Source organism: Oryctolagus cuniculus, chromosome 13, assembly GCF_051225735.1.
Source record: "Oryctolagus cuniculus isolate XC-2025 breed Fujian yellow rabbit chromosome 13, ASM5122573v1, whole genome shotgun sequence".
Lineage (NCBI taxonomy): Eukaryota > Metazoa > Chordata > Mammalia > Lagomorpha > Leporidae > Oryctolagus > Oryctolagus cuniculus.
This window is the reverse complement of record NC_142879.1, coordinates 32,640,963-32,657,278: the sequence shown is the minus strand read 5'-3', so window position 1 is coordinate 32,657,278 and position 16,316 is coordinate 32,640,963. Positions and strand designations below refer to the sequence as shown.

The window sequence follows — 16,316 nt, the reverse complement described above, 5'->3', positions numbered from 1 at the left end:
ACGGTAGGCCTGAGGGGTCTGCGGGGCTCTCCTCCAGGGCCTGTGGGCAGGGGGAGGTGGAAGAACTTCCCACCGCAGGGGAATCCACAGCAAACAGATGCCCATCTCCACTTCCCCAACCCCGAGGTACTCCTGACTTTCCCAGACTCGCTCAGGAGCAGAGTGAGTTTCCAGTGTTTCTTTTTCTTTTTTCTTTTTTCTTTTCTTTTTTTTTTTCACCAAAGGAAAAGGGAAGCTTGCAGCAATTAAGTGACCGAAAATAACCCCAAGTGAGAAGGAGTGTCTGAGAAGAAAAGCCACCCAAAGAACCAGGGTAGGCTTCTCAACTTGTTTACACTATCGGAGAGCAAGATGAAAAGGAAATGAATCCAAAACAGCAGGGAAGAATGTTATCAAACTCAGGGGACAGCACTCTAAAGGGAAAGCAAAAGGCAGGGAGGATGAGTCTGGGGCCTTTGGGGTATGGTGAGAGCAGCCAGGCCAGACCTGAACTCAGACCTTGGCTCGGCGATGAGTTAGCTTTGTGACCAAGGACAAGGTACTGACCTCTCCAAACCACAATTTCCTGAGAAAGGGGGGGCTGTCAGCTGGCCATCCCTGCCCAGCCAATGCGGGGAGGATGAGGATGATGTGTTGTAAGTACCTGGGCCATGAGGAGCATTCAGTACTTGTTTTCCTTCTCTCATTCCCATCCCTTTTGCTTTCCAAAAAGCCAGTTAGCCAGGCAGTGGGGAGGGTGTACTCACATTTAACTCTTCGGTTTAGAGAATGAAATAAACAAACAAACAGAAAAAACTGGAGCTTGAAAACAGAATAGAATCTGTCTCACAAAAGGGAACTTTCAAAGCATGGAATAAATCTTGCAGTCTTTTTAGGCACATGGTAGTGTCTAAATCACCCAGAAGCTTTCTGTGCTAAAATGCATGCATACTCTCAATAGAATCTGAATTTTTGTTTTGTTGTGTTTGAAGAAACCCCAGGTTAGGCCACTGCAAATAAACTATACTGATGCCTAAGAAGTAAGGTTAGGCCTGGTAAGGTGCAGAATAGGATAGCCAACAGACCAGACTTCTTGCAGTGAATTGAGAACATTGTCTTTGTCCCTCGTCAGGACTGCCACACACATTTAGGCTCAAAATTCTGAAGGCCTAAGAACTGCAGTGACACAGCACCAGGCCTGCGAGTCTGTTCCCCTTCGGCCTGAGAGGCTCCAAGACATCTTAGCACCAAGACCCTTCAGCGTCAGGGTTGCCCACGTCCTGTTGTTTGGTGTGGACTCACTGCCAAGCATACCACAGGCATTTGATAAATGCTGGCTAGGGGTGGGCATTGTGGTACAGCCTTTTCACTGCTTCTTGGGATGTTCGCATCCCATATCAGAGCACTGGGATTCAAGTGCCACCTCTACTTCAGACCCAGCTCCCTGCTAACATATAACCTAGGGAGCAGTGGGTGATAGTTCCAGTACTCATGTGGGAGACCAGGATGGAGTTCTGGGTTCCTAGCTGTGACCTGGCCTAACCTTAGCTGTTGTGGGCATTTGGAGAGTGAACCACCAGATAGAAGTGTGCATTCTCTCTCTCTCTCTCTCTCCCTCTCTCTGCCTTTCAAATAAGATAAATAATTTTTTTTTAAAGTTCTGGCTGAATTTAATGATGTTCCAGTGTCCCTCTACCCAACCTGTGGCACTGATCTCAGGAGCTTGCACATAGTCTGCTGGTCAGTTCTAAGTGTTCTGAGCCAACAGCAAGATCCCCAGGTGCAGCCAGTTGAGGCCCTGACCCATGACAATTCATCTTCTCATACAACCTGGGCATGTCAATAATAATGATAACAGTGTAACTCTCCTATGGGAGAGAAAACCTTCCTTGACTTTGGTTTAGCACAAGGCACATTTATTGGGCAACTACTCTATGTCAGGAGTAAGAATATAGCTGTAAATAAGATATAAAATAAGGGCACTCCCTTGACATTCGGGCCTTCCTGCTCAACCCTGCAGAGTGGCCTCCATGGAGGTCAGGTGATCAGGAAACAAACCAATCTGTGACTCCTGGAACATGTGTCTCATCCCCACAAGCCATTCTTTCACCCCCACAATCAAGCCATTGTATTACTGCTCATCAGGGTCTTTTTCCCCATGTAAACTCCCTCCAGAACATTCCAGGCACCTTCGTGACTTCTCCACCACAAGGCTGCATTTCAGAATCTTGCTTTGCCTCTGACAAGTTCCCCACAGGAGACAGAATCTAAAGGCGGATATGATATCACTACGGCAAACTATGGACTTGAAATCACTACAGCAAACGAGGAAGAAAGCAGACAAGTGTACTCACCAAGGTACCCACAGAGCACCTGGGACTGTCTGGCGCACAAGCTGCCCACTGAGCCAGAGGGTGTTGTAACAACTGGGCAGACAGCTAGGAGTTTTAAAAAGCACAGTCATTAGCTATTTTACTGAAGAGATGCCTGACACAGAACTATACAAAGATTAAAGTAGAGGAGGGGACTCACTGAGTGTTCTTATCATTCCCTCGGATATGTGGGGCCCCTGCTACCCAAGGGGCAGGGGATTAGGCACTGAGACTCTGTGGCATATTTTGGATTCTACTCCCAGATCTCCTGGTTTCTTTTCATCAGCAGAATCCTGGCTTCCACTTTCCTTTTAACAATGCTCTAGCATTGAAATAACAAGGTACAGTTTGCACATGCAGCAGTAAAAATAAATACCCTGAATTATATTAAGGATGAATAAGAAAGACCATAACCTCCTTTTGACAAAAGACAGTCTACCTATTAAGAATAAAATTGTGTTTTTCATTTGACTGGCATAGATTTTGGTGTTGTTAAAACCACCTGTCATCATTTATAGCTCACAATATGAGAACTCTCAAATGAGTCAAAAACACAAGTATATATTGGCTGTTTAGTTACAACTGAAAAAGTTAGGGCTCTTTGACATGCATTAAATACATCTTCCATGATGGCTATTACATCTGGGATTTTGAACTTCACTTTAGAGTAACAACCAACAGTTACATAGTACCCACCATATTTTTAGAAAAGAACACACACACACACACACACACACCCTCAAATTGAAGAGGAAATATTTCTGAGCATTTTTCAAAGGCTTTCCTTTCGGTAGTGGAAGTCAATAAATACGAGATTTTTGCATGAGAAGATGTGGATTGAAACTCCTGCTTTAGCCTTCATTTCCTGTGATCTTCAGACAAGCCCATGAATTCACCCGAGCCTCTGTGTCCATGAGTCAGACAAAATGCTACTCCTGATGTTTTGACAAAACTAAAATGAGATGCTAGGTTGAAAAGAGCAACAAATCAAAGGTGATTGTGGAATCTAGTCACCCTGTTATCTAACTTAGGTGATGAAAGGAGCCCCAGCTGCCTTCTATGCCTGGCATGAATATAATGCTTCCCCAGCTCCCTCCTCAGACCTAGAATCCACATACCTTCTACCCAAATAGAGCATGCTGGCTTCTAGAAGGAGACCGGCAGCCACTCAGACCTGGTACGAAAACTTGAGAAAAGACAAAGGCCTTGTGGACTCCTCTCTCCATTTTTTGGCCTGATTTGTGTCTCTTCTGGGGACTCAATTTAAAAATTGCCCTGCACCATAACTTATCGTCCCCATCCATGGGCCCCCTAAAGAGATGGCAGTGCCAGGTTTTCACATGTGTGCATCACCCCTGCTAGTGAGAACACTAGTGGCCAGCGTGGCGCAGACGGCGAAGGCCCAACCTGAACTCCACCAGCACACGCTGCTGTCACATTGCCCCCATATGCTGCTTCCAGCTGACATCTGCTCACATGTGCTCCCACCCCACCAAGAAGTAACCATGCTGTTTATTTTTAGAGCCTCCTCCACAGCCTTACAGGGAGAAAATTCCCTAGAAATAACCAGTCAGCAAAGCCCGGAAGCTACACTGGGTATAAACTGCTTGTCACAAGATTAGTAAGTCAAACAAAGTTTCCTCATTCACATCTGACCTTTAAAAGAGATGCTCAGCATGATCTTAAATAAAAATCTCAAGAATAGAACTAGAGCTGGGCACAATATGCAGAGCAGGTTGCTGAATTAGCAGCACTTTGTCTTCTATGGCCCTGTGCATTTCTTGGGGGGATTTAAATCCTTTTCCTGGGTAACAGCACCTTCTTGAGGCCAGTGTATGTGGTGGCACAAAAGCGGGAAGATTCTAGTCACTGAATTCAGATCCCGGCCCAAGGTCCCTTAGAGCACAGGAAGTCCCCGTGGGAACAAGGCACAGTACCTATTGTGACTTGCAACTTCCAGCAAGCAGTCTCAAGTATGTACCTTTGTTTTACTTCACTCTGCAACACAAGTGCAGTACTAAAGTCTTCCCTTGTCTTTCTTTCTTTATTCCTTTTTTTTTTTTTTTTTTTTTTTGACAGGCAGAGTGGACAGTGAGAGAGAGAGACAGAGAGAAAGGTCTTCCTTTGCCGTTGGTTCACCCTCCAATGGCCACCATGGCCGGCACGCTGCGGCCGGCGCACCGCGCTGATCTGATGGCAGGAGCCAGGTACTCATCTTGGTCTCCCATGGGGTGCAGGGCCCAAGGACTTGGGCTATCCTCCACTGCACTCCCTGGCCACAGCAGAGAGCTGGCCTGGAAGAGGGGCAACCGGGACAGAAAGAATCCGGTGCCCCGACCGGGACTAGAACCTGGTGTGCCGCAAGGTGGAGGATTAGCCTAGTGAGCCGCGGCACTGGCCAATTCCTTTTTTTTTTTTTTTTTTTTTAAGGGCAAAAGGACAGGGAACTCTGGAAGTGATCAATGCCTTAGAGGTTAGGTCTATGAATTGGCTAGAGATACAAAGATGCTGAAAATGATTATTCAGGTCACAGAAAGCAGTCACTAGTTTGAAATAATCAAATTTCAATAATTTTTAGGAATTAAAAGTGACACTGTGATTTGTAGATACAATTTTGTTTTCAAATTGGGAAATTTATTTATTTATTTGAGTGGTAGAGAGACTGAGGGAAAGACAGGCAAACAGACAGAACTCCTATCCACTAGTTCACTCCCTAGATACCTAGAACTGCGGAGGCTGAGCCAGGCACAAGGCAGGAGCCAAGAACTCATTCCAGGTCTCCCGCATGGGTTGCTGGAACCCAACCACTTGAGCCATCACTGCTGCCTCCCAGGGTCCACATTAGCAGGAAGCTGGAATTGGGAGCTGAGCCAGTACTCTGAATGCAAGAGTCCCAAGCAGCATCCTAACAGCTACACCAAGCACCCACCTTGTATTTACTATATTTTAGACCGATGAGGCTTTGAAGGTATTTGAAAATGCTTTGTGAAATATGAAACATGTTGAAAACCTGAAATATTTAGTCTTAGAGACAACACATTTTAGAAGAACTTCAGCACTTATGAATTGATAATAGGGGACTATGGGCCACAAAATTTATGAATAGAAACAGTCCAAGGATTAAAACTTTACGACTTTTAAACTATAAAACTATTTACAACTTTGTAACTATAAAAAAAACTGAGGTCCATGTTTGCCTGGGATGGCAAAGCTAACGAATAAAGCAGCAAAACAAAAATATAGTGTTTTAAGAGTGTATTTTATTTATGAACTACTGACTTGAGAATCACCTGGACTTCTTGTCAAGATGCAGACTTCTGGAACGCACCTTTAAATACTGAACAATAATCTAAATGGCGGTGGGAAACAATGTCTAGGACTCTGCACTGAGAATTTAGAGGCAATGCGTTTGCATGGTAACATTTGAGAACCATTGGTACAGGTCTTTGTGACTTACAGGTTAGGAAAGCCTTTTATATAACCTCATTTGCCCTCGGTATAATCCAAGCAGGAGGATCAAGGAAATTTTTCCCTCATAAGGATTATGTGCTCAGAGTAGGTAGTGGTTTATGTAGTGCAAAAGTCTCTAAAAGTACAGAAAATGCTTTTGTTGCTGCAACGATATCTTAAGCAGAATTAAGTGTTAATAGAAATGCTCAATAAATTCCATGTTAAAATAGCTGCAGTCCCAATTTCCCCATCTCCTCCACACAAACATCTATTATTCTATTGCAAGTACAGCAATTCTGCGAATACTATCACTTCCTCCAATAGTACACTATAATATATTCTTACTCTTCTTAGAGAATTCCTAGCAAATGTTACTGAGAAAGGGAAAATTGATCCAAATGTATAATGATTTGGGATCAGCCTGGCTCAAGACCTTCCTTCTAGAATCTGAGTACTTATGACAAAGAATTAATAAAGTTAGACATTTTTCTACACACACAGCTTTGTTATTGATGGTGATCTTTTCTGACAGTTGAACTCATCTGAAATACATCTCTCTCCAAGAAAAACAAGCACCAATCACCTCATTCTACAGAGAAAGAAAAGCACAAGTTCAGTAGGGGAAACAGTGGCAGTTCAGGACTTAGTTCACAGATCTGAGTGATGACTTTAATTAACACACTTAACAGCCTACTATGAAAAGGCACAAGTGAGGAACTAAACTGCTCAAATCAACATGATTTTTAAAATATGCCTCAAGATGTGTCAGATATAAAATAGTGTGAAGACAGATGCAGGAGTTTAACAGACACATCCAAAGGTGGGTCTTCACTGCTTCAGAATCACAGGTGGTGGCTGTCATTCAGCTTTGGTTCTAACCAGTTACTTCCTGTGCTCTCGAGCCGTCTTCCTTTGTCTCTCTCACGTTCACCTCCAGATACCAAAATGGCAAGGCATGAGCCTGGGGATGGGAACATTTGCAACAGAAAATCCAGAGAGGGGCCAGTGCTATGGTGTAGTGGGTAAGGTTGCTGCCTGCAGTGCTGGGATCCCATAGGGACACCGGTTCGAGTCCCAGTTGCTCCTCTTCCAATCCAGCTCTCTGCTATGGCCTGGGAAAGCAGTAGAAGATGGTCCAAGTTCTTGGGACCTTGCACCCACGTGGGAGACTGGGAAGAATCTCCTGGCTCCTGGCTTCTGATCGGCACAGCTCCAGCCGTATTGGCCAATTGAGGAGTGAACCAGCGGATGGAAGACTTCTCTCTGTGCCTCTCCCTTTGCCTCTCTGTAACTCTGCCTTTCAAATTAATTAATTAATTAATTTAAAAAAATCCAGAGAGATTTCTGAAGGGGCAGTTCCTTCACTCAATCAGCCATCCTCTACAAAGACATATCCTCAGTCTGTGATTGGTTTGCTTCCTTCTCCAAAAGTAGAATAAGTCAACTACCTTTTTTTTTTTTTTTTGACTTTCTGAGTCAGCAGCTTAATTGAAGGAGTTCATTATAGAGCAAGTAGAAACAATTTCAGTAGCATTGCCATGAATCTGTCAGAGTAGAAGTGAGTATAGGATTAGACCAATGGGTAGAAAAACAAGTGACTATATAAAAAAAGAAATCCCCAAATGGAAGACATGACCAAGTTTCTGAAACATCTGGTGCAGATAGAACAATCCCTGATAAACTTGGTCTAAGAAACACAGAAATTAGCAACACTGAAGTGAACCCAAAACTTAAAACTGAAACTATATTTCTCAGAAAATAGCTTTGGCAACAAGAAATATTTTAGTGCTCCTAAAATCCACCAAAAAAGTACAGAATAATCTGTCAGATAGAGATTCGCAAAGATTTGTGCTCACTTCAGTGTCCTCTAAATTAAACTTTGCATTCTTGTTCACAAGATGAAGTAACAAATCAGGATTCTTACAACAGCCTAAAGTTATGAATGAATAGTTATTTGTGAACTAGCTTGTCGAGACAGATGTGGTATTTGTCAGAGTGGTGTGGGTCCGATAGGGAAAGCCAAATGAACAGCGCCAAAGTCTAAGTCAGAACATTTTTCTTTCTCTTTCATGAGACCGGAAAGATGCTCCAATATTTCCTGAAACAAACGACAACTCCAGAAGAGCAGTCTTATTCTCAAATCGCTGCTCCGTGACTTTTTTTCAGAAACAGAGGCTCTGTTCTTCAGGGAAGACCTGCTTCCTAATTACCGACAAGGAGGTGTCTGGGACACTCCCCCCGTGAGCAGAGATGTGTGGAACATGCTGGTGTGAGAGAAAGCAGCTGCCTCAGAAGGGCTGGGAATGCTTTCAAACTATTTTCAGAAGTCAGGGCTTCGCAACACTCAGAAAGCATTGTCCATCTGCCTAAGTTCCTCAAGTCACTGCAGCTAAGGAAACATCGAAGGCCAACATTTTTGACCTATCAGCCATAACAGATCCAAGTGCTCATTTGCGAGAATGAGGGGATGGCCCCAGTCCACAGAGGATGGTTTTCTTAGCACCCTGAGGCTTTCCCTCCTTCAGACAGGCACTAAATCCAATGCACTGAATGCCTCTCGGACAGCAAAATGTCTTTCCACTAGTGAAGCAGACTTCCTGGGTTGCCCTAGGAAAGCCAGGGTGCTCACTGAGAAAACATCCTCCACAGTCAACTTCCCAAGGCCTTTGGTGGCTGCTCTCGAGCGCCACCACCCAAGTTGCATGCCTCCTCCTCAGATCCTTTGTGAAGATTCCTTACCAGCCCCTCTTTTCTCTTATCTGGCACCCTCTCTGAGATGCTTACTCCCTCTTTCCATTGCTACGGCCTGGCTTCTTCTTCTTCTTCTTCTTCTTATTATTATTATTATATGAATCAACTGACAGCGAAGAGAGTTCTGTGGCTACTGCTTGTTTCTGCAGGTGACATGAAGTCTACTCAAGTCTAACCACTGCTGCCTGACCTGGTTCAGTCTTAACCCCAAATGCCCTGGATTCTTCCTCCACAAACTCTCACCAGGGGAGGGGATGAAGCTCAGGACACCTGTGAAAAGGATTGGAACCACACCTCTAAGAGCCAGCAGCAGCTGCACTAGGTGCTTCCTCACACACACCATCAGCAATTCTTCACAACCCTGAGAAGCAGGTGTTATTTTCTTCATTCTGACAAGTGAGGAAACTGAGGCTGGATGAAATGGAGAGGTTTCAACCCCAGCCACAAAGCCAATAATGGCAGAGCCAAGAACACAGTTCATCAGAAAGCAACTTAAATGTCAATGAGACAGTTTTAATGACTTGCACTATGAGAGCCAAGTTGCTAACCAAAACAGAACCAACCACTTTTTAACAATTGCCATACGCCTGGAGTAACATGTCTTTGATGCTACCGCTTCCTTATCAGCCTCTGAGATTGTTTTGGTGCAATTCCTTAATACTTAGTCTCCTTCCTTTACGTATTGGGACTTTCTCTCTCCAAAGTCCATGCTCACTGTATGACATCATCCTGCATTCCCAAATAAATTAGTTCTCTGAGAGAGACATGAGGAAAGTCCTGTTGATCAAATATCTTAAAACTTTTGTGAAGAAAATGGTTTAAGTTAAAATTAAACCAGGGACTTTGATGAATCCCAATTTTTGTATCAGGTAAATGGAGAGATAAAATCTGAATGTGTTACAAGCCAAAAAAAAAAAAAAAAAAGACCAAAAAAGAGCCAGGGGTGCATACAAGGCTTCAGAGGTAGTTTTCCTGTTTTAGGGAAAATATTTAGAGTTTGTGAGTGTAATTCTTGATAGCAGAGCAGAGTTATCATTCTCTCATAAATACATCACCTCATTTTTCAAGAGGGCAAGAATGCATGAGGGCCTTTATTATCTGTGGTGACTAAAAGCCTTATTTCAATTAAGACATCCCTGATAAAAGAGTGCTACGCACATCCTCAGATGTCAAAGGCAAAATATTAGCATTGACTTCATAAGGCTATTTGTGAGGATTGAATGATTATTTATATGTAAAATATTCAAAATTATGCTTAGCAAATAGCAAGTGCAGAGTAACACTTAGCATCATCATGATCACTATCATTTTCCTATTATCTGGAAAACAGAAACAGAAAATATATGACTATGAGAAGCCCTGTGCTTCCTCTGGCAGAGTAATAGGACACAACAGTAAATTTTCCCTGACAATAGGGGTAAGGTTTCATTTCCCTCACATCTCCTGATCTAAATGCTATAACTCACAAATAGTTCTTCCACTGGTTCAATCTTATTCTCTAAAGGGAATGCTCATTCATGGGTCAAGCATCTATTGAGCAAATACATTGTGCTAACTACTTCTGAAAGAATATTGGTAAGTTAGACTTGCTTCTTCTTCTAAGGAAGTTTACAAATCAAAGAAGAAGACACTTCAGAACACAGCTAGATATTGCCAATAGTAAAAGAGGCAGAGGTAGACGAGAGACAAAAACATTAATACCATGAGAGTACACAGGAAGAACTGATTCAATGTGATCAGGAAAGTCAAAGACTTCTTAAGGAGCTAGCATCTCACCAAGTGGCATGATATGAAGATGATTCTCCTCTGAATATCTGTGTTGAAATGCAATCCTTAATGTGAGGTATTATGAGAGTAGAAACTTAATCCAACTATGTCTTTTAGAGGTGAGGCCTCCGATGGGAGATTAGGATTAGACAAAGTCATCAGATGAGTCTCTATGATTGAATGCTGGTTGCCTGATAAGAAGGAGAGAGATCAGCACTCACAGGCGCTCCCTGTCTCTCTCTCCACGTAACACACCCTGTACTGATTGGGGACTCAACCAGCAAGAAAGCCATCACCAGATATAGTCCCTTGACCTTGGAGCAGAACCATGAGCTCAAACGAACCTCCTGTTTTTTTTTTTTTTAATAATTTAGCTGGTATTTGATACTGTGTCATTGGCAACAGGAAATGGACTCACATACTAAACCTAGAATAATTAAGTCATTAAAAGGTAGAGCTCCAAGTGGAAGAAACAGCATAAAGGCTCAGCAGCATGAAGATAAATGACCCATTTGGGTAAAGACAAAGAGGGTGATAGTGGGAGTACACCTGTCACGCAGGAATTTAGTTAGAGTTGTGGCTGAACAAGGAGGAGTAGTCAGACTCTGCAAGGTCTTGGAAATTACCTAAGAAAGCTGAGCCCAAGAAGCCTAAACTCTCAGGGCCTGCCACACTCTGTTCCCAGCCTCACCCCACCTCAGCCCCTAAGTGGTAAATGCTAAGGAACAATCTTAAGGAAATAGACCCACTGAGTGCAACTTACAGAGTGGAGAATGGGATGGAGGTCCCGAGACACCTCAGGCTAGTGAAATCTCGCTAAAATCCAGCCTGTCTTATATTCAACAGCCTGCCAGAGTTAACTGGAGTGATATTTCTTTCTCAGTGGCACACAGAATAATGGTGCATCTTAATGCCACTGTGTGTGAGATTCAATAAACAATAGTTGCCCTGAGCAGTGCCAGACACACCTGCACTGGTGCTTCTTCTCACAGGCCTGGGTCAAGCCTGTGTGACCCCAGGAAGCAGATGTTCCTTTCTTTACCTTTCTAAGAGAAGAAACCGAGGCCTAGTTAAGTGAGGGGGATGCTGTCTTCCACAGTCTCAACAGAGTATTAAACAGGTTCAAGGTGCATAAGCACCTGACCACTGCACACCGCAGATATTCCATCACAGAGGACAAAGTGGCAATTCAGAGATCATGGACAAGAGGTCAAGGGAGCGTTTCCTAGCTTCCAGGCAACCAAGATGATGGCAAGAGTACAGTGCAATTAAACACCCACTTCTGGCTATCAGAGGTTAGAAAAGAAACAAAATAAACAACAACAACCAAAAGCAGCTTGTGGTTAGGGCATGATGCAAATTTCTTCTAAACAAAAGAGGGAAGCAAACCTTTCAGTCTAAACAAAGTCATCAAAGAATCCCTAACATGTTATTAAATCTAAAATGAAATACCTGAAGGACCCTGAATTTCTAGGTTAAACACTATCTTTGTTTAAAGGGTATTAAAAAACAAAAGCACACCATATGCTTTCAAAACGACAATGGAAATATTTGTTTATCTCGGCCAGAGCCACATTTCATCAAGCCGTTCAGACTGTGCAAAGTTCAATACATCCTTAAGCAGAAGGACTGCCTAAGGAGAGCAAGTACATCTGGCAAATCCAAATCCTTTCTCCAGGACTGCGTCAGTACCAGAAATGCTACAGCAAGAGAGTGGAAAAGGCCACAAGTCTTCCATGCCATCTCTTGCTTGTTGCTCACGTGACTCCTGAAATTATAAAGGGGGTGGGAATGCTGGAGTCAGGCCAGCGATCCATCCCAGTGCTGAGATGTACACCCCTCCCAGAGCCAGGATCTTCCACTCTATCATCCAGAACCTTCTAAAAATGTAGCCTGAAGTGTGTTGTAATCTCTGGGCGAAGGCCTAGGAGTCAGTGACCTCCTCAGTTTTAACCCAGATTTGATGTGGGTTCAACAGTGAGTCACTAGCCCTTTTTTTTCACATTTCAGTTTCCTCTAGGAAAAGCCATCTGTCATTCTTTCATATCTTTATGTGAAAGGTGCTGTCACTAGCTTACATCAGTGTCTTCTCACCAGGGAGAAGTCACAGTTCTAAAAGGGCAGCCCCTAGAGTAGACCACAGGGGTCACCATGGAGACACAAAGCCGCCCCCTTTACTTCAGGGAGGTCAAGTGGGCTTCATCTGCCCCTGCAACCTTACAACGCCGGTCTCTGTCTGGTGAGGTCTCCCCAGGAGAGGCATGAGGCAGGCTGGCCTCACTTGGCAACAGAAACTATCTGAATGCTTCAGTTTTTACCAGTGCATTGCTTTAAAGCTTTTTTTTTCCCCCCTAATCTTTGAAGAGTAAAGAAAAGAGGAGATCACGAAGGAGGGCAATGTGGCCTAACTCAAATGCAGCCACAGTTAGGCACTAGAGGTAGCTCAAGCAATGATGCAATAAAAGGGAGTGGGGGAAGGATTGCTCTCACTCTCTTTCTCCTACACACACACACACACACACACACACACACACACACACAATGTTAAAAAAAAAAAAAAAGCAAAAATACTTCTATGTTCCAGCAACTGTTAATATTTTCCTTCATTGGGCAATTGGCCAATAGACTGCAATTTGTATATAGAAAGAACATATTCATGAATAGAATACTAAGTCACATTCCTCAACACCATGGTGTCATTGGTATTCACACCAGATTCCACAATTTCACTTGGAAATTTATGGGGGAAATAGAAAAGGAGATTGCTTGGTATTAAATATTTAGCATTAATGTGAAACAATTACAAAAGAAACCCCATTGTGACTTTTCAGGTTGTAAATTTGTTTATCTAATTCAATGTGGTAGAATAAACCAACTAATTATGCACTTTTACAGTTGTCTAGTTTGGAAATTCTACTCTTCATGAACACAAACTGCATATTTTACTCAAAAGGAAAAGCTAATAAAGCTCCTCGTTTTTTTCTCCATTCTGACTAACGTCATATTGCTGCTGAATGAAGCTACCAACAGGTAACAACATTACTTAGGCTAAATGAATGGGAAGTTTTGATGTCTCTAATTTAAGTGCTTTAAGATCACAATAATGAAGTATGTACCATACAAAATGGGTTAATCTATATTTATTTAATTAAGAACACTGTCTGATTCTCTTCCTATTTAATGTTCTCATTTTAATATCCTTTTGTTATAAAATATTTTTCTTATAACTTTTAAAATGGAACTACTAGTGGAATTCAGTAACTCCAAATAAATACCAGGTCTACTAGGGCTTCCCATAAGGGGAATTATTGACATTTTGAACTGCATAATTCTTCGATGTATAAGACAGAGTGGTTGTCCTGTGCATTGCAGATTGGTTAGAAATATGCCTGGCTGCTATCACTAACTGCCAGTAACACCCCTCCAGCCCCAGGTCTGACAACCAAGCATGTCTCCAGACATTGTCAAATGTTTGGGGGAGGGCACACGCAATCACTGTAGTTAGAACCATAACATCTGCCTGATTTGTCATACAATGAAAAAGAGAAAAAGAAAATAAAAGTTTCTGTCTCTTGCTTTTTTTGGAATGTCCAAGCCCCCTCAGATTGTATGTCAATTATTTGGATTCTTCCTGTATTTAACGGAATTGCTCCTAAATTTCTGAAGCTTTCTGCAGTGTGTTTTGATTAGATGCATCTTGAATTTCTAATGGATTGTCAAGCTACTAAAAATCCACTAATTCCCACTGGACAAGCTATCAGGAAACCTTAGCATAACTCCACTTTGAGCCTTAAACCAACAGCATGTGAAAAGATCAATATGAATAAATTCAAAACTAATCAGGCTTCTTCTTTAAATGTTGACACAGTATTATTTATATCCCATAAATACATTCTTGACTAAAATTCATACTAGGAGCTTGGCACCTTGCCAGTTCTATTCATATTTACTGTATTTATATAGTACACTTGGCCAAGGATAATATTTAAGACAAAATATGCCTGAGGGCATATATAATATCTTATATTTTTACTTTTAAATCTGCACATTGCTAAAAATATTTAGTCTGAACTTTATAAAATGTCCCACAAAGGGCTATCAGCAATCTGTAATGATATATAGCTCATTGAGTATAATTAGAGCATATTTGCAATACTTGAGCTGAAGTTACTCCCTGAACACTAACAAGTTGGTGGTAAAAAAATGAACCCGCGATCTCTCCCATGCCTTCATCTCTGGGGCTCATGACCCTCTGTGGATTCATCGTAAGAAATGACAGGCCCACTCCCTCCCAGCATCTGCTTCAGTGACAGGCAAGTTAAAACTCTGACATTTAAGTCCTAAAGAGAGAAAGTTGGTATATAAGTCAGTGCTGCACTTTCAATCTGCTTCTTAAAAATATAGTGCTGTGATTTTTTTTTAACTTTTCTTCTTTTTTTGGAAGGTTTGCTATATTCCAGCAGAACTAGAAAGTGCTGGAAAATCAGTTAACCTACTTTCTATAAAATTATCCACTGTTCTTGCATAGTAGTATCAAACCTGCTATGAATATGGCTTTCTGCTTCTAAACTCCACACAGAGCACAGGATTGAAGAAAACAGAGATTTTTTTTTTTTTTAATCCTGAACTTATCAGAGGTTTTAGTTCATTTGATGGTTGGGGGTAGAATGGAAAGAAGAGTCTACTCATTGATCTTAGATGCCATACTCTGAAATCCTCTTATGAATCTGAGAACTTTTCTAATTTTTGGATGACTACGATCCTGGGTTAGGACCATTTCAGCTTATCTTCATCTCTCAGACTGAAGGTTGCTTGGGAGAACAAAGGATGAACACCTCTTGGGCAACATGTTCATTCCACACCTCTATCAGGATGAGATCACATCTCCTTTGTTCTAAGTAGTGCTGGCAGTTCATCAGAACGTTTGCATGTAAACACTGAAGGGTGAGCTATTCAGGTTCTACATAACACACTTGCCTGTCTGTCCAAATACCAGTGGAACTCCTGCACGTGTTGCAGAAAGCAAACTGACTCAACTCTGCTCAGCCTCAATGAGTTTGGACTAATTACAGCGAACTTTCTTTCCTAGGATCTCCTTGGCTCCACCCCCAGTCAGAAAGCCGGACTCCCCAAGGGGGAATAAGCAGGGTGGAGCGTATGTATCACCACTGTTGTGGATAGTGCCATAATGACAATAATAAAACCATCCTGCTTGCCAGGACGCCTTGCATCTGTCCCGCTATTGAACAAGCAGAGGAGCTGCAGCAAGAGAAGATGGCCAGAAAGACTGGAGTTAGATACATGGGCGGACATTCTGGGGCCATCTAGTACAAGACACAGCAAGTCCCGTAGCTAGGACTTGTCAAACTAAAAATAAATATTAAAAATGAAAAGCACCACCCTGCAATTAGAACTTCTAGGATAAAATTACCAAGATGGCTGAATTATCTATTTAGGCAAAACACAGAGACTTAGCAAAGGCAGCCAGCAAGTATATAGGGCACGGAAAGGGGAGGAGAGAAATGGACAACCAATGAAAAGTTTATGACTTGGAATTTGGAATACACAAATGTTAAAGTGTGGTGTTTTTTTTTTTTTTTTGCCCTCTGTTTTTCTCCTTCCTGTTATTTAACCCTCTCAGTTATCATTGAATATTTCCTTTTTTCTTTTTGATTTTTGTTGAGTCCTGAAATAATTACACACTAACTGTCCTCTGTCCTCCGCCCCCTTACCCCAGCCCCCAAGAACTTCACAATAAATCATTTCACTTCCCTTGCTACTGGATGTCAGCTGAATTTGAGGGCACTGCTCTCAGAGAAGCCACTTTTTCCTCCCTCCCTCCCTTGCTTCTCTCCCTCCCTCTCTCCTCCTTCTCTCTCTCTCCCTCTCTCCCTCTCTCTCTCTTCTTGATCAGCCTTCTTTACTCTATCTTAGATTTAGGAATGCACCAAAGGTAATGTAGAAGCCTATCAAAGAGCAGGGGCACAGTGCCCACGA

General features: G+C 42.4%; 1 protein-coding gene across 2 annotated transcripts in view; it reads right to left on the bottom strand.

The window, feature by feature from the left end:
• The window catches only part of TGFB2 (transforming growth factor beta 2), a 93,947-nt gene that overhangs the window by 75,079 nt on the left and 2,552 nt on the right, over positions 1-16,316 (bottom strand). The window contains 1 exon segment of one of the 2 annotated variants that reach the window (NM_001082660.1): positions 2,334-2,417. The exons of the other annotated variant lie outside the window; for it this stretch is intronic. Coding sequence (NP_001076129.1) covers positions 2,334-2,417 — 84 coding nt within the window. 2 annotated transcript variants of the gene reach the window in all.